General features: G+C 40.4%; 1 protein-coding gene across 1 annotated transcript in view; it reads left to right on the top strand.

Moving 5' to 3' along the window:
- TNS3 (tensin 3) overlaps window positions 1-18,742 on the top strand; it is a 504,601-nt gene extending 485,859 nt beyond the window's left edge. Inside the window, exons 22-25 of the mRNA XM_082257842.1 lie at window positions 5,174-5,342; window positions 15,947-16,015; window positions 16,097-16,123; window positions 18,558-18,742. Of these exons, the coding sequence (XP_082113968.1) occupies window positions 5,174-5,342; window positions 15,947-16,015; window positions 16,097-16,123; window positions 18,558-18,699 (407 nt within the window). The 3' untranslated portion in view covers window positions 18,700-18,742. The remainder of the gene's footprint in view (window positions 1-5,173; window positions 5,343-15,946; window positions 16,016-16,096; window positions 16,124-18,557) is intronic.
- Window positions 18,743-27,443: the final 8,701 nt, after the last annotated feature.

Below are 27,443 nucleotides of genomic sequence, written 5' to 3'. Positions count from 1 at the left end.
TTATTTGTATTTTGGTAATATTAGCACAGCTTCCTTAATTTTAATTTATTTAGATTTTTTGATGTTATCTCACTATAAGCTGCGGCTTTGTTTGTATTAGCGCAGTTATACCCCCTTTCCACATAACTATGTAACTATATAATTACCTTGGATGAATTATAGTTCATTCAAAACAACTCAGCCCCCTCAATTTAGAGATTTTGGTAGGCTTCCTCAACAATTGTATAACATTAAATAATTTTTCCAAGCAGGGTATGTTATATATTTATGCATTGGTCCAGCTTGGACCATACAGGATTGATACCCCTGGAAGCTGGAAATCACTGAGGTAAAAACCACTACTTCAGCGATCTTGCTTTCGAATCCAGTGCTGAATGGCTTGCCTAATGCATTGTGAATACAGGAGGTCGGCTGCTCAGCACCTGTGCCATTCAGAGAATATTTAGCATTTTCTTAATAAATGCAAAGCATTTTCTGATTTGACAATATGGAGAAACAGGGCAGTGATATTTTCTGAACAAACACCTGCATTTATTGAGAAAATGCAAAACATTCTCTGAATGGTGCCCATCCCGAACAGCCAACCTCGTGTGTTCACAATGCAGGAGTGCCGCCACACTTTGTGGAACCCAGTTATTACAGTTACTGAAGTCACCTTTGATATTTTGGTACTTTGGTATATTGTAATCATATTCCCTCTTTAGCACCTCTTCTCCAGTGTGAATAATTGTAATCTATGTAACCAATTCTTATAGTTAAGGCTCTCCTAGGGGAGCCCCTCCTAAAGTGCAATTTGGACTTGTATTTTGTATTTTTGGCACCCAAGTGCATAACTTTACGTTTCTCAGTATTGAACCTCATCTGCCATGTAGCTGCCCAATCCCCTATTTTGTCAAGAGCTTCCTGTTCACAAATCTTAAACCATCACTGCAAAACTAAACTATGAGGGACAAAGTAAAAGTATAGGTAATAAAATAATTAAAGAATAGCTATGGCTATAGATGGACAAATATCTTTCTGAGACTGATGAGCAGTGTGACATCTGACAATTTTGGTACACATTGCTATGCTACTGAAATTTGTCAAGATCTCGCTAACTCAAGTAACATAAAAAATAAATTTCCCTTTGTCAAAAAAATAGAAATGACCACATAGAAATTTTCCAGGAGATTTGCCTTTGGCTTTAGTAGTGGTCAGTGGACAGTCTACGAGATCATATTATGTACGGTATATATTATTACTGTGTATATATTTTGTTATATATGCATGGGATCATAGGTTTAAACCATAAATATGAGGTCTTATACTATTCTTTAAGATCCTACAACATCATCTATTTGTATTTGCAAAATAAAGGAGACAGCCCCAAATTAGATGACTTCAGAATGCATGCAATGGAAAGAATTTAATGTATTTTATTCATTTTTGTTTTTGTCTCTAGTTTTTACTTTTTTGGCTTTTCCTTGAATCCAGTATTTTTTCCTAGTATTTCAACTTTAACCACTTTACCACCGGAGGATTTTGCTGTCTTACGTCCAGGCCCTTTTTTGCGATTCGGCACTGTGCGACTTTAACTGACAATTGCGCGGTCATGCAACGCCGTACCCAAACAAAATTTACGTCCTTTTTTTCCCACAAACAGAGCTTTCTTTTGGTGGTATTTGATAACCTGTGCGATTTTTACTTTTTGCGCTATAAACAAAAAAATAGCGAAAATTTTGAAAAAATAACAATATTTACAAATTTTTTTTATATGAAATTCCCCCCAAAAAATGTAAAAATCAAAATTTGTTATCATTTTTGGCCAATTTGTTTTCTGCTACATATTTTTGGTAAAAAAAATTGCAATAAGCGTTTTTTGATTGGTTTGCGCAAAAGTTATTGCGTTTACTAATTAAGGGAAAGTTTTCTGTCATTTTTGGTGTTTTTTTTTTTTACGAGTAATGGCGGCGATCTGCGATTTTTTTGCGGGACTGCGACATTGCGGCGGACAGATCGGACCCCTGACTGACATTTTTGACACTTTTGGGGGTACCAGTGACATTACTACAGTAATCAGTGCTATAAATATGCACTGTTACTGTAAAAATGATACTGGCAGGGAAGGGGTTAATTTTATTGGAGAGGGAGGGGTTAATGTATGCCTGGTGCTTACTGACGTGTGGGGGGAGGTGACTGAGTGACACAGGGACAGATCGCAGGTTCAGCTATGCTGAACCCTGCAATCTGACCCTGCCTGTCACTTAGGAGATCCGCCCGCTTTGTTTACACAAGCGGGCGGATCTCCACACTTGATTCCCCGACGATTGGGGAAGAGCAGCGGCGATCGGCGCCGCTCCTCCCCTGGCCCGACTCCCACTGTGACTGAAAACAGCGGGAGCGAGCCTCCGGCGGCGCCCACAAGGGGAGGAGTCCAGTGACGTAGGTCTACGTAGCTGGATAATAACGAGCCACATTGCCGCAGTAGCAGCAATGTGAGCGGTCGTTATGTGGTTAAAGGGTTTAAGTGTATGTGAAGGTTAAACCTTTTAAAAGTGTGGATCGAGTGGTGACGGGTTAGAACCTCTATCAGGGTTTTTTTAATCTTTATGCCCCCACAAGAGAGATTTATCCTCTTTCATTTGTTCTGATGACCATTCACAGTGACTAAATGTGATCTAAAATCCAACTTTTTGAGTTGTTACCAGAACAGGAAAAGAGGGGAAATCTTTCAATCAGGACATCTGTTCTGAAGAGGGACTTACCTTACTTTGGATAGATTCCCTCTCACATCTGTTGCGTCTACATTTAAAACAGATGGCAAAAAGTGGCAGGGGCTTTAATCTTTCCCTACTCTATCAAAAATGAAAAAAGTGCTTAAAACTTTTATTACACTTTTATAATAATAGTAAAATTGAGTAAAAGAAAAGAGTATAAAGTGCGCTTATGGTATGGTATGGTCACTAAGTGATATAAACATAGTCATAGGTTGGAATAAGGAAATGTTGCGCTAATATCCATAAAATGTGTCAGGTCAAACATTCAAAATGTAATAAACACAAAAATAAAACAATAAAGAAAAAGTGCAGTCCAACAGGAATCGGTAAACAAGTTAATGTGTAACCCCAGTCACTGGATAGAAAGAATGTGGAAACAGGATCCTCCACCAAATGACACCATATGAGGCTTACCAAAGCGCAATGACTATCTATTACAGATAGGTCAAATCAGGCATTGGACATATGGCGTCAAACAGGTCTTTATAAAAGTTGTCCTCAATGTAAAAAAAGAGATATCTGGTCGTCCTATGCATGTATGTAAAAAGCAGACCTCATTGCAAAATCCATTCCAATATCGATATATTAAAAATAAAAAAGGAAACTCCTTATAGTGCAGACTGTATAAAACACTTCTTTAATGGTAAAAAGTATAAAACTCTCACATGGCATCAGAAAAAACAAGCGATTGTCTCGATAATAAACTTCAACAGGTAACAGTCAAAATGGCTTCCCAGCAACTTCCAGTCCAACACGATGACATCACAGCAGGCTCTGCCCACACTTTTCATAATATCTGACGTCATCTGGGGCAGGGGTCACTGGAGTCGCCATGGCGACCGGGCCCCATGCTGCAGGGGGCTCTAGGGGGCCCCCCCTGTATGCCTCAATAGGAGGAGCGGCAAGGGCCGCTGAGACGGAGTTCCTCAATCCTAAGCAGAACTGTCACACATTGGAAAGTGAAAGCACAGTGTGTGCTGTGCTCTCTGTCTCCCCCTACAGTGCAATGCCCAGCAGAAAGAAAGCTAAGGTACAGTACTGCCGTTTTTTAAAAGGCTTTCTCTATGTATGTGCATTTATGTGTACATTTGTGTGTACATGTGTGTATGTTTATATATGTGTGTTTTTATATATGTGTATGTATTATGTGTGTGTGTATGTGCTTATATAGGAGTATGAATATGTGTGTACATGTGTGTGTATGTATGCACATTACTTTTAATCCTGACCCCCTATATGTGTACAATCAGAAGTGATTTTTTTTTTTTACAGCTTTTTCATAGTACCAGCAAGAAAATGGCGTTCCTCTGAAAATCTCGCTTTTCAGAGGCATTTGACAGGCGGTAAAACGGCAATATGTTGCCTCCTCACCGCCTGTTTTAACCCCCTAAATGCATCATCACTATGCTGTAACTCCATGCAATGCACACAGTTGTGGGGTGGTTGCAGTGCAGCCCCATTCACCTGGGGGTATACTTCCAGCCGGAGCCACAGCATGTGTCCACCCCCAGCTGTTGCCTCTGCAGCTAGGGGTGGTAAAAACACAGTTAAAGCATGTGGTTTCACCACTCCTCAACCTCACATGTGAACAAGGCCTTGGTTCACATCTGTGCATCTGCGTGCTGCATATAGGCAGCAAAATAATTTCAGTGGGCCGCCCTACAGTAACACAGGGAAAAAAATTCCCTTATGTATTTTTTTTTTCTTTAATTATACTGCACCACAAATGCACCATATTTGCCAATGTGTGTGTGGTGGGGGGGCCTCCAGACTGAAAATACGTAAATACTTTCAAGACGCCTTGACTGGGGAAAGATTGACAAACACTGATATAGAGGAACCCGTCCCCTGCAGACGCTGAATGCCTGGGGGAGGGCGAGGAGGAGAAGCGGGGTTGGGGAATAAAAAAATTGGTTCCTTTATATGCAGTGACTCCCACAGCTCCTCATTTGCAGCTTCTTTCTGTATGTGGTAGTTAAATTCTTCCATATGTAAAGAGTGCCCCCTCCTTTGTAATGACTTTAAATTTCTCCATATGGGCCACTTATGTATTTATGCATGGTGATCATATCACTTCTCAAGAGAGAATAAATTCAGTTCCTCTAATTTTTCCTCATAGCTGAGCTGCTCCATGCCTCGAGTTTGGTAGATCTTTTCTGCATTTTCTCCAGTTCCCAATATCCTTTTTGTGAAGCGTTGCCCAAACGTAAACTCCATATTCCAGATGAGGTATTAATAATTGTTTTCTTATGCATGATTTATGTACATTTACCTGAATGGGCTGCCCTAACACAACTCACTGCAAAAAAACACATCAAAACATGTTGCATCACAAGGATGTAAACCTAGTCCTATAAACTACAATAATGTCGTGCTTAATGTAATGGTAATTTTCTGATTTCATTTATCACTTGCAGCATGTAATGTTTGGTTCCTGAATTCAGTGGAAATGGAGTCCCTTACAGGGTATCAAGCAGTGCAGAAAGCTCTCAGCATAACCCAAAATCAGGATCCACCTCCCGTGTCCACTGTGGTGCATTTCAAGGTGTCTGCTCAAGGAATCACTCTAACAGACAATCAACGGAAGTAAGAACATTATACCCTCATGTTTATGCTAAAGTGTTACTCTAACCACAAACCTCTCATTTGCTCCCTTTTCATCTGTTAAATATACTATTGGAAACATTTTGTTTTATCTGTTTGATAAGTGCAAAAAAAAAAAACCTGTTGATCTAAGTTAATGTGCATGCTCACAGCTGTAGCAGACATCTTGGGCTTACATATTAATTAGACTAAGTCCAAGGCAATGAGTATCACTCTGCAGCAGGATGCACTCCAACAAGCCCAACCCAATTTCAAACGTATTGAGACCAATAATTTGCCATATTTGGAAATCCATCTCAAGCCAGTCTATGATGTCTTATAGAAGGCCAACTGTCCTCCTCTCCTTAAGCAGTAATCCCGCTTGCTAACAATGTGGCACTTCTAATATTTTTCTACGCCACAAGCAAATAACCCATGTGCACATGTTTGGATGTAGTCGACAGTGCCCAAATACCTGTATAAAATCTCATTTAATTACCAGCAAGAGACAGGCCCCTGATCACGGACCCAACAATACACCACTCTCTTATGGGATAAAATTAAATTTTCTAGCAGCCTGGTTTCCCCATACCTACCTTTGGCTGGCATAGCTGGACATCCCAAGTCTCCGCGACTTGCGGGAGTCTCCCGCCTTTGGCTGGCAGCTCACGGACACCCGCAAGTGCCATGCAATCTCCCCGCTGCTGCGGGAGACTTGGGATGTCTGCCGTGTCTCCTGTGTGATGGATACATAAGATGGAGGAGAGGAGGAGCACACCTCCGGGGACACACATTGTCTATTGGAGAGCACACGATGGCCTAGGGTGGGCACAGCAAAAGCTAAGAGGACACAGGTGGGCATAGGGTAAGCTAGGCAAAGCACTGGTGGGCACAGGGGTAGGGTGCCAGGGGCAGAGGTAATGTAACATTTCTGCCCTCACCTACACTGAGTGCCCCCCCCCCCTGCCAATATCACACAGACATGCACTACCAGCTGTGTACATCATTGCTCTGCCCTCTCCAGGGCATTCTATACATTTAGGAGCACAGTGACAGAGCCAATGCTTCCTGTGTAGTTCCTGCTCCTGTCACAGGTGGGGTGATAACAAATGTACTCCGCCTATGACAGGAGCCATACAGGAAGCATCGGCTCTGCTCTCTACTGCAGTCCCTGCTTCCTCCAGCTCCGCTCCTGTCACATTCTCGTCAGAGCGAAGCCAGCAGTTCCTGCCAGCATTACCAGCAGTACTCGCCAGCTTTACCAGCATACCCGCCAGCATTACCAGCATGACCTGTGAGAATTACCAGCAGTACCCGCCAGCATTACCAGCATACCCATCAGCAGTACCCACCAGCATTACCCACTAGCAGTAACTGCCAGTGTTACCCACCAGTAGGACCCACAAGCAGTAACCGCCAGTACTACCCACCAGCAGTAACCGCCAGCAGTCTGCAAAATATGTAGAAAAGGTATATATACTGCTTACTATGCATCATCAATATAAAAGGTATGTGCATTAGCGTGTTTAAATTGTTGCAATATGTTTTTTAATAACTACGTAGTTGTGTTTTGTCATAATACGTCATGTCCTTGATCATACATGTATGAATAAGGACATGACATTTTCTGGCTACCTAAGTCATATGTGCTAGGGGTGCAACTATCCCCCAGCACATAACTGTAAATATCCCAGAATGTGCAGTGTTTCCTACTACTATGACCACTTCAAATCACTGAAGTGGTCATGGTGGTTAGAATGTTCCTTTAATATCTCTCAGAAGAAGTAAACCTCTGTATACTGATTCCATTTCATTTGATCATCCTTTGGTTGTGTTAAATTAGTTAGGGGGGCAGGCGTGGTTTTACTGGGGGGGGGGGGGGGGGGGGGCGGCGGTGCGGAGTGCCACCTCCCTGAAATGAGTTTTCTGAGGTTGGAATGCCTGCATAGTTAATTACCTAATTTTTCCCCACAGCCAATAAAGATCCACCGTCCTTTCACTGGTGGACATTCCAGGGCGTAAGATATGTCTATAATTTGCTGATGATCTATTGAAAGATATCCATACAATACCTGCAGCAGAAACCTTACGATATCTCCATATCAAACCCTATATATCTCTTTAGTTGGGAAGGAACGCAAAGACAGCCCTATACTGCTTACTATGCATCATCAATCTTTTGAAGCTTGTTGAAAGTCTGCTAAGGCCTGCTAGCAGCTTGCTTAAGACCTTTCCGCCCGGCCTATACTACAATTACAAGCGGGCGGGAGCACTGTTGTCCTGGGAGAATGTAATATGACGTCCTCCCTCCCAGAACGCGCCCTTTGCGCAGTTGCGCGATCTGTAAACGACTGTGTCCACCCGACACAGCCGATGACTGATTACTTTACCAGCTCGCTGCCAGTGTCATGTGATCACTGTGACCAATCAGAGCAGATCAAAGACAATTGTAAACAATGGATGGCTTCTTTTCATGCCATCCATTGTATACAACGGTATTGCTAGCTGTGATTGGTCACAGTGAAGACATGATACAGACAGGCCAATCACAGCCCATCTGTACCATGTGATTAGCTTTGACCAATCACAGATAATCACTACAAAAGACACTAAATGAACTAGTTACATTCAGTAAAAATGGTTGCTTATACCAATGAAATGCATTGTTATACAGTGGGTACGGAAAGTATTCAGACCCCCTTAAATTTTTCACTCTTTGTTATATTGCAGCCATTTGCTAAAATCATTTAAGTTCATTCTTCTTCCTCATGAATGTACACATAGCACCCCATACTGACAGAAAAACACAGAATTGTTGACATTGTTGCAGATTTATTAAAAAAGAAAAACTGAAATATCACATGGTCCTAAGTATTCAGACCCTTTGCTCAGTATTTAGTAGAAGCCCCCTTTTGGTCTAATACAGCCAGGAGTCTTTTTGGGAAAGATGCAACAAGTCTTTCACACCTGTATTTGGGGATCCTCTGCCATTCCTCCTTGCAGATCCTCTCCAGTTCTGTCAGGTTGGATGGTAAACGTTGGTGGACAGCCATTTTTAGGTCTCTCCAGAGATGCTCAATTGGGTTTAAGTCAGGGCTCTGGCTGGGCCATTCAAGAACAGTCACGGAGTTGTTGTGAAGCCACTCCTTCGTTATTTTAGCTGTGTGCTTAGGGTCATTGTCTTGTTGGAAGGTAAACCTTCGGCCCAGTCTGAGGTCCAGAGCACTCTGGAGAAGGTTTTTGTCCAGGATATCCCTGTACTTGGCCGCATTCATCTTTCCCTCGATTGCAACCAGTCGTCCTGTCCCTGCAGCTGAAAAACACCCCCACAGCATGATGCTGCCACCACTGTTGATGCTGCTTCACTGTTGGGACAGTATTGGACAGGTGATGAGCAGTGCCTGGTTTTCTCCACACATACCGCTTAGAATTAAGGCCAAAAAGTTCTATTTTGGTCTCATCAGACCAGAGAATCTTATTTCTCACCATCTTGGAGTCCTTCAGGTGTTTTTTAGCAAACTCCATGCGGGCTTTCATGTGTCTTACACTGAGGAGAGGCTTCCGTCGGGCCACTCTGCCATAAAGCCCCGACTAGTGGAGGGCTGCAGTGATGGTTGACTTTCTACAACTTTCTCCCATCTCCTGACTGCATCTCTGGAGCTCAGCCACAGTGATCTTTGGGTTCTTCTTTACCTCTCTCACCAAGGCTCTTCTCCCCCGATAGCTCAGTTTGGCCGGACGGCCAGCTCTAGGAAGGGTTCTGGTCGTCCCAAACGTCTTCCATTTGAGGATTATGGAGGCCACTGTGCTCTTAGGAACCTTAAGTGCAGCAGAAATCTTTTTGTAACCTTGGCCAGATCTGTGCCTTGCCACAATTCTGTCTCTGAGCTCTTCAGGCAGTTCCTTTGACCTCATGATTCTCATTTGCTCTGACATGCATTGTGATCTGGAAGGTCTTATATAGACAGGTGTGTGGCTTTCCTAATCAAGTCCAATCAGTATAATCAAACACAGCTGGACTCAAATGAAGGTGTAGAACCATCTCAAGGATGATCAGAAGAAATGGAAAGCACCTGAGTTAAATATATGAGTGTCACAGCAAAGGGTCTGAATACTTAGGACCATGTGATATTTCAGTTTTTCTTTTTTAATAAATCTGCAACAATGTCAACAATTCTGTGTTTTTCTGTCAGTATGGGGTGCTATGTGTACATTCATGAGGAAGAAGAATGAACTTAAATGATTTTAGCAAATGGCTGCAATATAACAAAGAGTGAAAAATTTAAGGGGGTCTGAATACTTTCCGTACCCACTGTATGTATTCATAATGTGTAGGAAAAAAATCCACACTGGTCTGGTCAGAGTGTGGTCAGAGTGTGTTAGAATAAAAAGTGTAAAAAAAAAAGAAAAAGATTTAATAAAAAAAATTGTTTTTTCTTTTTTTTTTTTTTTTAACTGTCACCAGTCAGTGTTCCTCGGACACAGCCACACAAGCTGTGATAATGCTGTACTGCATGGGTGACAGAATGAAAAAAAAAAAGTGAATTCTTTTTTTTTAATTTCTTAATTATCCAAAAAAAATTGTGACAAAAAATTACAACTTCAAAAAACTCACCATGCCTCTTACTAAATACTTTGGACTGTCTACTTTCCAAAAAGTTATCATTTGGGGGGTATTTGTACTGTCATGGCATTTTCAGGCCTCAAGAAATGAGATAGGGTGTCAGTACATCAGGACTGATCAATTTTTAGATATACAGTGGATATAGAAAAGAATCGCCCCCCTTTTTAAAATAATCAAATTTTGTTGCTTTGCAGTCTGAAATCAAGAAAGACACAATTTTTTGTTTTATCCAGCTGTATTTACTAGTACAGCGTATAACATCCAAGTGAAGGATATAACACCAACATGTCAGAAAACAAAGGAAAATTAAAAAACAGAATCACTGAGTTGAAAAAAAGGATCATCCCCCTTATGTCAGGATTTTGTTGAACCACCTCTTGCTTTAATTGCAGACTTGTTGGGAAATGTCTCTACTAACTTTGCACTTCTAGACTTTGCAATATTTGCCCACTCTTCTTTGCAGAACTCCTCAAGTTCAGTTAAATTTGATGGTGACCATTTGTGAACTGAAGTCTTCAAGTCATTCCACAGATGTGGGTTAAGTGGGCTCTGACTAAGGCATAAAATGACATTCACTTTTTTCTCCTTCAACCACTGTGTGGTCATTTTTGCCGTGTGCTTTGGGCTTAAAATGGGCTTGGGCAGGAAGGGGGAAAGAGTGTCCAGTATTGAAGTGGGTAAAGTGGCAATCAACACTCCCATTAGGATTTGTGTTCAATATTTCCAAACTGGAGCAGAATGGTACCAACAAAGCTTCCTGAAAGCTCTGCAAATGCTTTGTCAAAGCTTGCTGTTCACACTGTTCTTATACAAACCAAAGCTCGTGTGAATCAAGTCTAAAAAATAACCCAGGGGCGTGTCCAAGATGGCACAGTGAGCAGAAGTGTTTTAGAGCAGCTCCCGATTCCGGCTCCCCTCCTGCTTTCTCTTCTGGTGTGGGACTCCTGCAAGTAGGTTCTTTGGCTCACTATTTTTCTCCTGATCCGGGCATTGACCAGAGGAAGGAGCATCGGCCCAGCACGCCGTACCATACAGATGGACAGGTACAGTTATAATTCATGCATAAGTTGAATGTTTGACGTTGGTGATTGTAGGCCTCTATTTGGCTCCGCCAGCCTCATTTAAACTGTTACACAAAATCACTACAGAGGTAGCTGCAATTGTGATAACATTGTTATTATAGGAGATTTCAATATGATCCCTGACCCGTGCTCAGATTTGGCCACTTAGGCTGAGACATATGGGATGACTGATGTCTGCCTGTGGAAATATATATACATTTGCCATTCTGACTCCTACAAAACGTTCTTGCGTATTGACTTGGCCTTTGCCGGGGGTTCTGTCCTGCCAAGGGTTCGGGGCATTAAGATTTTTGCAAGGGGAATCTCGGATCATCTTCCATTATTACATATATATGTCTGGACCTCTCCCATATCTGTTCATACCAAGTCTGGGGTCTCTCGAGGTTCTGGGTTACCAGCAGTAGAATCTCAATTCAAAACTCAGTTGATTACTTACTGGAGTGTCAACCCTGACTCAGCTCCTGACATGACAAATGGGATTCTTTTAAGGCATTTTCCTGTAGCCAATATCAGACCATCATTGCTGGGGTTCGGAGGGAAAGAAAAGCAGAGTTAACTAGTGCTCTGGAGACTTTTTATACTCGTACTTAGGACTCCAACCACTATGCTTGACTGCAGACGTTGACCAGTAAAGTACTCCATTTGCAAACAACCCTGACAAAGAAAAAGATTTTACACCAATCTCAGCGCATTTTTGAGCAGGGGGGAAAAGACTAGGAGACTGTTGGCTAGGTTATCAAGGCAACACACGGTGGGGTGTGGTATCTCGTGAATCCTTAGCCTCACTGGGACCTGGCTCACCACCCCAACGAAGATCAGCAGTTGATTTGCCTCCTACTACCAGACTCTCTACAGTTTCCGAGTGACGTATGACAAATCTAATCTAGAATCCTATTTGGAAGACCTAGATTTCCTATCCCCTATCCCCTGTCCCTGTCCCTGTTTGCCTTGGCGTTGGAGCCTCTTGCCATTTTCCTCAGGGCTGACCCTGGGGTTAAGGGCATAGTCGTTGGACAGATAGAGGAGAAACGGTCTCTCTACGCTGATGACGCCTTACTTTATCTCGTAGATGCTTCCACTTCTCTCCAATACGGCACTGGCCCTATTTGATCGTTTTAGCCAGTTTTTGGGTGTACGCATTAATTGGGATAAATCTGTGCTTTTTTCATTACATACGCCCATACCTTGTGTAGACACGCAGACACCCCTTGGATGAGTAGACAAACTCACTTACCTGGGGGTCAGAGTGAGTGGTACGATCAGTACATGCATTGAAAAAAACGTTAACCCGTTGTTACTACAGCTCACCCGAAAATTTGTTGCTTGGCGTGCCCTCTCCGTTTGATGCCGGTCGGGTGGGTACATTTGATAAAAATGGTGTACTAACCAAAGTTCCTTTATTTTTAAGAAACCACCTGCTCTTTATTCCTAAATCCTTCTTTAAGAGATTAGATAGAATTGTGATGTCTTTCGCCTTGGCTGGATGAATCCCCCGAGTTGCGAAAAAGACCCTATATCTCCCACTTTCTAGCAGTTGGTTAGCACTTCCAAATTTTCAACTATATTTTTGGCAGCGGTGTTGGTCACCATTCGCTGGTGGTTCTCCCAGCCTAGACAAAATCCGGCAGTGATTTTAGAGGTGGCCACTTTGGGCTACTATGCGGTCTTAAGTATTCTGATTTTTAGAGGTCCTAAAGCTCACCCTTTGGTAACAGGACACATAAAAATAATGGTACAGATATTGGAGTCATGACCGGGCCATATACAAAAAATCTTCCCAGGTATCCCCGCATATACTCCTATGGGGGAAATCCGATGCACCCAAATTTATATGCAATTCCTTATACATATATGTGGGCTAAGAACGCGGTCACTGCTCTAAAACATAATGTGTCCAATGGTAAGATTCTCCCCTTCCTAGACCTGTGACAAACTTACTCCCTGCCTTGTTTCCAGGAGTTCCACTACTGGCAACTGTGGCACACTCGCAGGGCTCAATTTCCCAATTCCATTGTTTTAGAATCTGATCCGGTGGAGTGCCTCCTGTCCTTCAAGCAGATGGGGCGGCCCCTGGCTTCTCTCTACCTCTGACTATCTGCAGCCCTTGACACTGGACTAACCCGTTCCTTTGACAAATGGAAAGTGGATATCCCTACCCTTAGTGAAGATGAGTGGGATGACTGTGTCTCTTCCTATGTCCCCTCCATGATCTCAGCCAGGGACAGGTTCCTACAGTTAAAATTCCTTCACAGGGCATATTTTATTCCACAAAGATTAGCCAATATTTATCCTCAGAGGGATCCTATGTGTACTAGATGCTCAACTGAAGTCAACTCATTTTGGCATATGGTGTAGTCTTGTCCTAAGTTGCGGCCATACTGGGAGTCGGTGGTTGTAACTATGAGTGATGTATGTGATACTGTTGTACCCATCAACCATTTTGTTTTATTATTAGGCAATTTGGAAGATATTGTTGGAGATAGGTACACTAAGTTATGTATTATTTTTGCATTGTTTTATGTGAGAAGGGAAATTTTGTTAAGATGGAAATCTGCTGATCCACTTAGTGTAAGGCGGTCAACTCTGTGTTGCCATTATACAAAATAATGTATGAAAGCAGAAACTGTTCCACACAATCTAGTTGGATAGATTCAGATAGTTGAGGTTCCTTAGTGGATGTTTAAGGTCCTAATAGAGCTTATTTGTAGGCAGTGTTCCTCCTTTTCCCTCCCTCCCCTCCTCCCTATCTTTCCTTATTCCATCCAATACAATTAACCTATAGTGCATGGTGGATCCTTTGTCTACTTCCCCCTGATGAGCTTCTTTGTAGTTCATTAATCTTCCTGCTCTTAGGTAACTGCCTGCCCATGGTTAATCAAAACCTTCATCGCTCTGGAGTTCCTATATACCCTACCACTTACTGATTTGGCTATTATTACTCAAGTGCAGTGGCCAGTCTCAAAGAATTCTCGATTGGCTTCTATGAATAATTAACTGAGTAGATCTGGAATATTGCATTTATGGTGGCAACAAAAAGTATGTGAACCCCTTGGAATTAACTGGGTTTTCTGCAGTAATTTGCTATAAAATGTGATCTGATCCTCATCTAAGAAACAGCAATTAGACAAAGGTAATGTGCTTAAGCTGCTAAATCACAAAAAAATTGAAATTTCTTGTCTCTTTTGAGAACACCCTCTAAACATTTACAGTGCTGGAGGAAAAAGAAAGTGAACCCATAGATTAATTACTTCAACAAAAGCTAATTGCAGTCAGTATTCTGGTGTCAAATTAATGAAAAAAGGTTGGAGGTGTGATTTAGAGCTACAATGATTGATAAACGACACTCAGACATTTTAGGATTGCTGTTGATAAGAAGCATCAGCTAATGTGAACCATGTCTTGCAAAAAGAACTCTGTGAAGACATACAATCAAAAGTAGTTGATCTACAGAAGGCTGGAAATGGATACAAAGCAATCTCAGTGTTCAGGCATCCATCAGTCAACAGACAAATTTCCTATAAAAGCAGACAGTTTTAGTACTGTGGTTACTATTCCTAAATGTGGGTGTCCAGCCACAAGTAACAGCTAAAGGCTTGAAGACATCACTGGAACTGGCAAACATCCCTGTTCATAAGTTTACCATACATTAGTCTTTGAACAGGCAGAGTGTCCATGGCAGAACACCACATAAGAAGCAACTGCTCTCCAAAAAACAAATTGCTGCTCTCCTGAAGTTTGCCAAAGTTCAAACTGTAATACTACTAGGAAATTTTTTTATGCACTGAAGAAACTAAATTTTAATTGTTGAGAAGATTACTCAGCACTATGTATGATGCAAAAATGGCACATCTTACCAACATCAAAACATCATCCTAACAGTAAAGTATGGTGGAGGTTTTCTGTTTTGTGGACCATATCCTACAGGATAATGTTTGTGTACAACCAGCCTGTTGGATTTTTAATGCGGTTATTGCCAGTGTCTATAGCCGCTGGCAGTAATCAGTGTGGGTTCTCCTAGTCCAGGCCAGCAACACAATAGCTCCAAGGGAGAGATTTCCACATTAACACTGTCAACCCGTGGCTGCAGGAAAGAAAATTGCACTGTCTATTGCCAGCTTTACGAGGATAAGATCACATTTAATTGCAAATTATTGTAGAAAACAAGTTAATTCAAAGGGGTTTGCATATTTTATCTTGCCACTGTGTTCTAAATCCTAAAAGCAATAGTCACTATGAAAGTGTATTACAGTAATCCAGGATGTCCAGCAAACCTGTCTTTTTTTCTGGAGCCACAAAGATATGTGAAAGCACCAGTGGATATAAATATAGCAGCTATGCCATAAAAAAAAGGATTCTTAAAGATACTGCTCACATTGCAGTTTCTGGCTTTGCATGAAACCATAACTTATTTAGAATGCATTTTTGTACAAAAATACTGTTCACCTAGCTGGGAAAGAGTTATCATCATTGCAGTGCCACTTAAAACATAATTTGCAATGTTTGTCAAATGTTTTGAAAACTTGTTATTTTTTCTTTTTTGTTGTTGTTATTGTTTGTAATGTGTTATATGTATCTTTGTGTAGGGCAAAACTTTCAACTGAAAATGATATATATATATATATATATATATATATATATATATATATATATATATATATATATATATATATATATATATATTTTTTTTTTTATAGACTTTTTTTTTTTTTTGGTCAAATTATCCATTATCCCAGTACTGTTGTTTTTAATTATTTATACAGGCAAACAGAAGAAATATCAAACATGCATTGTTTTATATTATTGTTTTATTGAGCACCTGAGTATACACATAAGAATATGCAGCTAACATAATAATATACCCTAAAACAAAAGTTAATTTTTTCCCCTACTTTCTCTACTAGACTCTTCTTTCGAAGACATTATCCAGTTAATACTGTAATATTCTGTGCCCTCGATCCACAGGACAGAAAGTAAGAATTATTTATGTCACTCAGAAGTTAATATTGAATATCCATCCAAAGTTTGCAGCTAATTTTTATTTTTCTACTTAGGTGGAAGAGAGATGGACTTTCTGCAAAGTAAGTATAGAATGTGAAGCGTTTTAATGGTAATGCTCTTTTTGCAAATAGAATGCTTAACAAAATGTCTATAAATATGAAAAAAAGGTCAAGTATTAAAGTACACTTCAGTCAAAATTTAAAAGTAAACCTTGGCATGTGTACAGGGGAGATTTAATACTAAACATATGCCCCGTACACACGTGCAGATCGTCGGCCGAACGATCGGCCGTCTTTTGTCCCCGGGCTGTCGTGTCTGTTGAAAAGTGCAAAAGACTGCACAAGAATTTTGTCCGCCGACTACAGCCGACTGCAGAAGTGATGTCATGTGATGGTTAACTTTCCCTGTGTTTTTTCTTTTCTGAGCATGCCCAGTCTTGCAAATCTGCTGTCTGTCGGCCGAATTCTGTATTGACTGGTGAACAATCGGCCGCTCTGGTGTCGGCATACAAAAATTTTAATGCTTGCACGACAGATTCTGTTCAGCCGAAAGTGCGCTGTCGGCTGTCGGAAGCATCATACTAACAGGCCTACAATCGGCCGATCGGTCGTCGGCCGAAGCTTTTCGGCCGACAATCTGCATGTGTGTACGGGCCTATACCTAGCTCCTTGCTGTCTTTCACAAATAAAATCCCTGCTATCAAAAAAAGTCAGTACTAAAGTGATATTAACCACTTGCCGACTGCCGCACGACTATTTACGTCGGCAGTCAGCCCCTCACAGGCAGAGCGACGTAGGGCTACTTCGCTAGCCTGTAAGGGTTTTGGGAGCGAGCGCCCGCCGTCGGAGGCGCGCTCCCGCTCGGTCACGGACCCCCCCGTGCGTGTGCCCGGCAGACCCGATGTCCGCCGGGCACTCGCGATCGTCCGTGACAGCGGGAGAAAGGCAGGCGGCTAGTGTAAACAAAGCCGCCTGTCAGTTCTCCCTGTGTAAGAATGATGATCAAACGGTTCTACTATGTAGGACTGTTGATCACTGTTCTTACACACACAGCCACAGCCAATCACAGTTAGAAGCACGCCCCTAGGACACACTTAACCCCTCCCTCTCCAATACAGTTAACTCCTTCACTGCCAGTGTCATTTTTACAGTAACAGTGCATATATATAGCACTGATTACTGTAGTAATGTCACTGGTACCCCCAAAAGTGTCAAAAATGTCAGTCAAGGGTCCGATCTGTCCGCCCCAATGTCGCAGTCCCGCAAAAAAAAATCGCAGATCGCCGCCATTACGCGTTAAAAAAAAAAAAACAACAAAAATGACAAAAATCTTTTCCTTTGTTAGTAAACGCAATAACTTTTGCGCAAACCAATCAAAATACGCTTTTTGCAATTTTTTTTTTTTTACCAAACATATGGTAAAAAAAAATTGGCCTAAAATTTTAAAAAATTTCGATTTTTACATTTTTTTGGGGAATTTCATATAAAAAATGTGAAAAATATTGTTATAATTTTTGCAAAATTTACGCTCTTTTTTTGTTTATAGCGCATTATCAAAAAATCGCACAGGTGATCAAATACCACCAAAAGAAAGCTCTGTTTGTGGGAAAAAAAGGACGCCAAATTCGTTTAGGTACAGCGTCGCACAACCGCGCAATTGTCCGTTAAAGTCACGCAGTGCCGAATAGGCCCTGGTCCGGAAGGGGCTAAAAGCTTCCGGGGCTTAAGTGGTTAAAGGAGTTGTAAAGTCAGAAAGTTTTTTATCTTAATGCATTATGCATTAAGATGATAAACCTTCTGTGTGCTGCAGCCACCCCAGCACCCCCTAATACTTACCTCAGCCCATCTCTCTCCAGTGATGTCCCCGAGTTTCTCGGGCCATCTGAGACTCTCCCTCCTGATTGGCTGAGACACAGCAGCAATGCCATTGGCGGTGCCGCAGGGCTGCAGCTCTGTGTTGGAATGGACACAGGGAGCTGTGACTCTACTCGGGTGCCCCCATAGGAAGCTGCTTTCTGTGGGAGCATTCGACAGGAGAGAGGGGCCAGGATCACAAAAGAGGCACCCGAGAAGAGGAGGATCCAAACTGCTCTGTGCAAAACCAACTGCACAGAGCAGGTAAGTATAACAGGTTTGTTATTTTTATTGAAAAAAAACAAGACTTTACAATCACTTTAAAGGTTTTTTTTGTTTTTTAATACTTACCTGCATTGTGTAAAGGTTTTGCACAGAGCAGCCCTGATTCTCCTTTTCTCAGCTAACCGGCCGAGAGTCAAGCCGTCTATGGCCAGCTTTAGTAACAGTCTTTTTTTTATAAGAGTGTCGGTAAGGATAACTTGGAAAACCTCAATTTGCTGGCTAGAACTGAAAATATATTAGTGCTATTTATCTGACTAAAAAATAAAACCTTATATTTTTTATACTTGACCATGATAAACAAAGACCTTTTACTGCATGATCAGCATTATGTATTATGATATAGTTATTTTTTTTTTTTTACATTTTGTGCCCACAGAGTCTTTGGCTTTGTAGCCAGAAAAGGCAATGGAAATGAGAACATCTGCCACCTCTTTGCAGAACATGATCCAGAGCAGCCGGCTAGTGCCATAGTAAATTTTGTGTCGAAAGTCATGATTGGTTCTCTGAAGAAAATGTAGCTTTGGGGGGAAAAAAATGGTTATATTTTTAACTTGGGTTTAATAGTAAAGACACAACCACATTTTTTTTTTTTTTTTTTTGCATTCCTACAAGAAGGGAGGAAGTTGAATACAATTCACATTTTGAAGTGATTTAAAATTTGCAAAATGTTAAGTAAATATTATTTCTGAACACAAGAAGTTAAGATTAAAGCCATTCCTCTCATCTTTATGTTTTGTACGTGTATGGAAAGTGTATCATGCATTAAATTAATTTTAATTGTATCCAGTATGTACAGATAGTGGTGCACATACACTTTTAGGGTTATAATTTTGTCAGAAATTTGCTCTATATTTGCCCTTATTAACTAATAGAATTGAAAACTGTGCTTTAGCATCGGAGTTAAAGGAATGTTAATGAAAATGAATGTGCAAGTGTTTTTGAAAGAACTTAGAACAACAGTGGTAGATTGGTTGAAAAACAAAAATCTGCCCCAAAACGTGGGCAATTCAAGCTAAGCATGTTATGAAAAAATCCATAAGCAGCACTTACCCTCTGAAAACCGCAAGTCAAAAAGATGAGGACATTTCAGGGATATAGGCATCTATAATTCTATACAAAGCTTGTTTTTTTTTTTTTTTTTTATTAATTGAAAAAGTTGCACTTGGCTCTCTCAAGCTTGCTTTTGGTCAAACAAATCATATACCATGAACAACAGGGAGGCTTTGAGGATGGCAGAGGTAGGGCCAAACACAACCTAGGAAAAGTGTATAGAACTTTATTGTCTATTTCTTTGAATCCTCTGATTTTTTTGACGTGGTTTTCTATTCTTTTTTTGTGGTTTTTTTTTTGTTTTTGTTTTTATCATACGCTTAGTTTGGATTGCTGGTAATTTGGAATTTATAGGTTTACTGTAAGCTGCTGAAGGCACATTTGTAAGTGACATTATACAGGCAAGTTGTTGTAATTCACAAATATAAAGAAAAGCAGAAAAATTGGTAACTTCATTGGTTAATTTTGTATGGTGTTTATCAATAGTAATTTTACATTGGCTAAATGTTAATGTTTGTGTATGTAGGTGCTGTATTTCAATTGTGGTCTGCTATGAGCAGATTTTACTCAAACAACGAGTAAGGTTCTTTAATACCTGCGCTAAAGGTTCTAGACCATGTATATAAATATTAAGATATGGAATTATTTCCATTTATTTGTGGATTCTAAAAGATCAGGTACAATATATATGTTTCTCATAGGGAAAATGCATATTACTAGCAGACCTATATAAACACCTTCTACACCCTGCAATGAACAGAGCTCACACAGGTACACAAAATTGTATTAACCTTACAGAGATGGAATAATAATTTTATTTTGGTTTATATCAATTTAAAGGTAAACATAGAATCCTTACATCCATAGCTACAGTAATGTGCCAACTCTAAAAATTGTCTTTTTTTGCTTGTATAATATATATGTTTGTCTTGAATGCAAATACTTTGTGTTTTGTGCCTTTTAAACTTTGTGCCTTTTCAAACATCTGAGATATTCTACATCGTTTATAAGTAAATACAATCAGTCACTCCATCTTTAATTAGCATAAAAAGGCATATTTGCCACCTTATTTAGCATATCCTACTTTATCTGATGATGACTCTAGACTCCAGAAGTTAGAGGTGCCATGTCACAGTTTCTGCTCTGCCACCTTATTTAGCATAACCTACTTTATCTGATGATGACTCTAGGCCCCTGGATTTAGAGGTGAGATGTCACAGTTTCTGCTCTGTCAACTGCCCAACTACTGTCTTCTAAGGCCTCATGTACACTGCTACTTGTAAACGGACGTTTAGGAGCAGTTGGGCGTTTTTTTCAGAAGCCCCTGAACCCTCCTCTATGTTATCTTATTTGTCCATGTACACTGAGTCATTTACAGTCATTTAGAGGCAGTTGAGTTCGGTGTCGTTTTTTTGGAAAGCAATTATTTGCGTTCAGGATGTTCAGAATGTGTGTTTACCGGCGTTTCAAATGCAAAACGCGACCGAACGCGATCACCCACGTTTAGCGTTTGCGTTTTTACTGTTTTAAAGGGGAATGATTTTTTAAACTCTAAAAACGGATCTGAGCACAAACGCCCACTAAATGCCGCTAAACGCGGCTGCAAACGCGACACAATGGATGTTTTAAACGTCCTTTACATAGCTGGTAAATGCCAGCGTTCAAAGGACTTTTTAAAACGTCCCGTGTACATGTAGCCTAAGTCCTCTTGCACACATGGAACATTGCACACAGCTGAGTAAAGATCAGTAATACAACTTTAAGTACATAGCAGTAAAACAAAAATAGAAAATGTTACATTTGAGTGCAGTAATTTACTCGTATACGCATGTTTACTCGTCTAAAAACATATTTATGTGAGTATATTACAACATTTGCAATGAAGAGGAATTGTACTTGTCTGTACGCTTATGCACCTTTACTCCCCTATACACATCATTACTCAGTTATTTACACAGTTTTTTACTCGCTGGCCTTCTGTCAACAAGTTACTGAGTAAACCTCAGTAAATTATCATGCCTGTGTGCAAGTGGCCTAAATGTATGTAAGCAAGTAAAAAAGTATAACATAACCAATCCTTGCAGTTATAAGAAATGTAAGCAGCTACAGAGATCTGTGTTTTGATGGTGATAGGGTTATTTGAGAGCTGGAAGACCATGTGCAGTAACAGTCAGACCTTAAAGCTAAACTCCAACTTTCTTTTCACTAGAACTGAATGGAAGTTGAGGCTTTGTATCATGTGACACTCTGTATAGTCTTGATGTAGACAAAATGCATTCCATAGCCACTTCCTGCTCCATCTCTAGCCTGGAACACAGCCCTATGTAGTCCCAGACTGTGCAAATGATGCAACTTCCTTCAAAGCTTTGATTGGGGGTGTGACATCCTTATTAACGTTCAGTCCCACCCAGTCACACCTACAGGAAGCCAACCTTCAACCTTCCAAACCTTCCAAGTTCTACCTCACAGGTCCCGGCATTATCCAAAATCACATAGGAAACGCCTTCATACACAGCCTGTGCTGAAAGCTAACTGTGCTGTGTACTGGGAGGGATGAATAGACACCCATGGTAAACAAAGCACCACATGAAAGTCACGTGACATCCAGGGCCACTATGAGACTATCACACAGAAAATGTGTGCTTTTTCTTGCAGATTGCCCTACGTTCAGAAATGCGGAGATGTGAATGAATAGTAACCCAAGCATGACATGCGTTTTCGAAATGCACAGCAAAGAACAAGTTCTCTGTGCAGGTAAATGCGCAGATGCAAACAAATGGTAATGCGGTGTCATCCGCTGACATCCGCAATCCCCATAGACCTACATTATGTCCGTATATCATCCGCAAACGGATGGGATGATATGCAGACATACGGAGCGGATGACACAAGTGTCATCCGTGTCCGTGAAAAATAAAGTGCCACAGCGGAATAAAAAATTGGAGCGGCCGTGTGAAAGAGCCCTTAGACCAGCCTTTCTCATTTTCTAATTTTCAGGTCTCGGGGAACCCCTGCTAAAAATCACTATATTTACAACTAATGATACATTAGTGTGATGGTCAGTGGGATGAATGCTCCTTACACTTCTGGACACTGGGAAGAATTACCTTCTTCCCGATAGCTAAAAATATCATTTTTGTGAGGGGGAACTTATCTGAGAAGCAGAAACTGCCAATTGCTCAAGGAACCCCTAGCAACCTCTGGAGGAACCCTAGGGTTCCACTGAACCTTGGTTGAGTAACATTTCATTAGATAAAACAAATGTGCTTATTTATAATGGAGACCATAAAGCACTATCCACTCTGTTACAGTATATTTTCCAGTACTACTGCATACTACAGTCTGCCTGTTCAAAAAAAGCAAACCATGGTGTGCAGCCTGTTGTAACCTATGAAGTTATCTCTGCTTTACATGTTTAGAGTGGACAGGTCATGCAATTAAGCTCAACAGCTTTTTTTTTTTTTATTCACATCCTTCACATTTACTGTGCTCCACCAGCTTCAGACTCTCAAAGGCAGAGGAACACATTTCATGTTTCCAAAGCACACCAATGTGCAGAGTATTTTTTTAAGGAAGTATCGCTGGATTTTAAATAGACTCCTAAGTAAATGTAAATAAAATCATAAATAAAAAAGCTTAACTAAGCCTGTAAAATTATAGCAATTTAGGACGAAAGGTTCATATTCTTGCTCAATAGCTACTGGTTCTAAAAGCAAATCCGAGAGACATAAGGAAGATGCCATTGCTGTCAGAACCCTCAATCTTTAGAACTTGTTCTAAGTCAGTGACTTTAAAAGTACTGAAGCTGTTTGAATTAAAAAAAAAAAGTACTGAAGCTCTTTGATCAATGTGAAAGCCAACTAGTACATTCCGAAAAAAAAGCCAGCATTTCCAACCTCCATACATCCTCAGTACAGGTTTCTTTAGCCCCGGTTCACACTACTGCGTGTGCGGGGTTCGCATGTCATGTCGGAGCGCACTGCTCCGACATGACATGCGATCAGCTGTGCGGTGCGAGTATAGCCATACAGTTTGTATGGCTAAATTTGCATCGCACCCGCAGCAAACACGCACAGGAGGCATTTTTGCTGCCGCATCAGGATCGAATCGCACAGCGGTTCACACTTGTGCGATCCGATCCTGTGCGAACTGCACGATCGCACTGCGATATGCGATCAAACTGGGGGTGTCGTTAAGATTACATTGACACCCCCAGCGGATCGCATATGGCAGTGTGAACTGCCGGGGGTGCGTGTGCGATGCGGGAACAGGCTGCGAATTCGCAGCCTTCCCGCATCGCATCAGTGTGAACCGAGCCTAAATGCTTCTCACAAGCTAGTACGTGACGCCAGTAGTACACAGTCCTTACAATATGTTGTATTTGTTTTATTTTGTAATTTGTAAATTTTTTTTTTCTTGTTTGCAAATTACAAATAGATCTCCTATATTGCTATATGCTAATATTTGTTTTTGCACCCTAGCTTAAAAGGGCTTGAAACTTATCAAGAGATAATATATCACAGACATATTGGGAGGTTGTTGAACATTTTCAATGCTGTCCATAGTCTGATTGTTGCCGGCTTCCAGTGTTGGTTGCTTTTGAAAACGAGTAGGATATTCAGCCTGACATATAGCGGCGATAGGATCATCCAGTACTCTGGATGTCTGACTGCCAAGCATGAATAGTATCAGTGATCACAAAACACACATGCAGACATTTTATTTTCTACCACAGCATTTATCTAACTCTGGCTAGTTGTCATTAAAGGCTGGTGGTCTACAAAGGAAATAAATGACCTTGTATATTTTGCAGTATATTTGTTTCATATTGCTGGATAAATAGAACTATGTGCAATAAATACTAATTCCTTAAATTACATATTACCATTGAGAAGTTTAAGTCATGCACCAGAAATATTTTCCAGTAAGCAGGTTTCTAATTCATGTAATGAAGTTCAGTAACCCTAATTAGTGGAAATTGTGCCTTAATGGTACATTACCTTCACCTAAAAAAAATGTTTAGAAGTGCCTTTGAATTCATAAACATGGAGTTATTTAACTAATTTCAAGAAACAATTGAGATATTTTTTTCTGCCCCAGTATTCTTATTTCAAGTAAAGTATTTGCTCTTAAAACATTATATTTTTGGAGGGAGGGGGAAATGACAGTATTTTTATATACATTTCTAATTAACCTATTATTTCAAAGCCATTGCACACTTTAGTCTTTGGTGCAGTCAAATGTAGAAAACAATGAAAATCTTATTTTTATATGCTATGCAAATTAATTGCTTGTGTATGTTTTATATCTTTGTTTTGTAAGTTGTGTGTGCCAAGATGGAAGATTCTAAGGTCTTTCTGTGTGTAATGACCTTAATTAATCCTAGAATGTTTTAATATTTAAAGATAACCCTTGAAGATATAAATATGGGAGATTCAACTTCTGGCCTGATTTCAAAGATGCATTCCAGGTTTGTTTTCCTTCACTATTTAGTGAATTACTGACCCACAAACATGCATGAGTATATCAGGTGTTGGGACACTTCTACATAGAAGAAGGAAGAATAAGGCCCTCCAGCATGCACTTTTAAAAACAGGCCAGATCCTATATTCTATATTGACGGGTTTTTAAATTCATGACAAACAGGTCAATGAATTAGCAAAGGCATATTATGCCAAAACAGTTCAAAGTGATAGAGCTATGTATTGAAAAGCTTGGCACTTGTATGAACTGCTATTGCCAAAATTACTTGTTTTATGTTTATGTATTGTTTACTGTTGTATTGTGTGCTTAATCTTGCATCTTTTTTTCTTTTTACATATTGTTCTTCCCTATGGATATACTACATCTCCGTTAACAAAATAAACTGACTCTAAATATATTGTTTTAATTATAGACTTCTTATGGACCAATCAGAAATCTCCCATCTTTTTAAAATATTGAAATATTTTTTTAGTGTATGCTTTATTTTAATTATATATTTTTAATATGACATATTAGAGAAGTAATCATAGTTAATAATTATTATTAAATTTGAATATACAGTAGATTAATTTACTATGTCCATTCTAAGAATGTACACAGGTACTGCAGTGCTTTTATACAAAATACATATTGCTTTATAACTGTAATGCTTTTGTTACTCGGCATTACTACATGCAAATGCAAATTTACTCAATTTATGTTTCAATAAAATATTGTTTGTATATTTATCTCTGTTATTCTGTCATTTATATATGGCTAACTTGGATGCTTTTCACTTTTCACATTAATTTATACTCATATAAAAGTAAATAAAACCTACCAGCTTCAAAAACATGGATGAGAGTTTCAGGTAAAAACTACTTGTATGTGTGTGTGTGTGTGTGTGTGTATAGATATATAGATATATATATATGTGTGTGTATATTACACACACGCATATATATATATATGTATATATATATATATATAAACATTTTTTAAATATAAAAATGTATTTATATACACTGCTCAAAAAAAAAAGGAACACTTTGAAAACACATTTGATCTCAATGGGGAAAAATATGCTGGATAGCTATACTGATATCAATATAATCAAACAGTGCTGCGCCACCCCAGTGAGGGGACAGCTGTATGAGACCATGGGTGACTCCTGGGTCACATAGTGAGGTGAGAGGCCACTATTATTGGTGGTGGGTGTGTCTACACGATCACTGGGTTGCAGATCACCAGCAACTTTTTTCATTGGAGTTTCTTTGATGGACTTCTTTGACACACTATATATGCACAGTATAATTTTCACTAATTGAAGACTTTTTTCATTGTGATATAAGCACTATTATTCGTTTCTGGTGCAGCACTGTTTGATTATATTGATTTCTGTATTGTGAACACAGTTGGTGTGTGCAGCCGGAATCTGATTATTATTTATTATTAACCAGTTTCACTATTGTATTTTTTATATTGAATTATTTATACACTTTGTATCATTTCTGCTCTGGTAGTTTTTTCACTGTTTTTTGTTTAGCTATACTTATATGGACTGGGTAATGCGTTAGGAACAAAAAGGATGCCACATCATTTGATGGAAATTAAAATGATCAACCTACAGAGAGCTGAATTTAAAGACCCCCCTGAAAATCAAAGTGAAAAAATTATGCAACAGGCTAGTTAATTTTTCTGAAATTTCATCGTAGCAACTCAAAATGGTACTCAATAGTTTGTATGGCCTTCACGTGCTTGTATGCAAGCCTGACAACATTGGGGCATGCTCCTAATGAGATGATGGATGGTGTCCTGGAGAATTTCCTCCCAGATCTGGACCAAGGCATCACTGAGCTCCTGAACAGGCTGAGGTGCAAACTGGCCGCATCGGATGGACTGAAACATAATGCCACAGAGGTGTTCTATTGGATTTAGGTCGGACGAGAGTGGGGGCCATTCAATGGTATCAATTCCTTCATCCTCCAGGAACTGGCTGCCCACTCTCACCACATGAGGCTGGGCATTGTCATGTACCAGGTGTAACCAAGGACCAACTGCACCAGCATACTGTCTGACAATGGGTCCAAGGATTTCCTCCCGATACCTAATGGCATTCAGGGTGCCATTGTCTAGCCTGTAGAGCAGGAAACTCCAAACTACTTGGGGCATTGTAAAACTCTGAAATTCACAGACATGACTAGGCATGATGGGAATTGTAGTTTCTGAACAACTGGAGGGCCATAGTTTGGAGACCCCTGCTGTAGAGGTCTGTGCGTCCCTCCATGGATATGCCTCCCCAGAGCATCACTGACCCACCACCAAAACCGGTCATGCTGAACAATGTTACAGGCAGCATAACATTCTCCATGGCTTCTCAAGATCCTTTCCCGTCTTTCACATGTGCTCAGGGTGAACCTGCTCTCATCTGTGTAAAGTACAGAGCGCCAGTGGCATCCTGCCAATTCTGGTGTTCAATGGCAAATGCCAATCGAGCTTCACAGTGCCGGGCAGTGAGCACAGGGCCCACTAGAAGAGGTCGGCCCTCAGGCCACCCTCATGAAGTCTGTTTCTGATTGTTTGGTCAGAGACATTCACACCAGTGGCCTGCTAGATGTCATTTTGTAGGGCTCTGGCAGTGCTCATCCTGTACCTCCTTGCTCAAAGGAGCAGATACCGATCCTGCTAATGGGTTGGGGACCTTCTACAGCCCTGTCCAGCTCTCCTAGAGTAACTGCCTTCCTCCTGG

The sequence above is a fragment of the Pelophylax lessonae genome, assembly GCF_965119305.1.
Source record: "Pelophylax lessonae genome assembly, chromosome: 5".
NCBI classification, from domain to species: domain Eukaryota; kingdom Metazoa; phylum Chordata; class Amphibia; order Anura; family Ranidae; genus Pelophylax; species Pelophylax lessonae.
The sequence above is the reverse complement of the archived record's forward strand: the minus strand, read 5'-3'. Positions and strand labels throughout refer to the sequence as shown.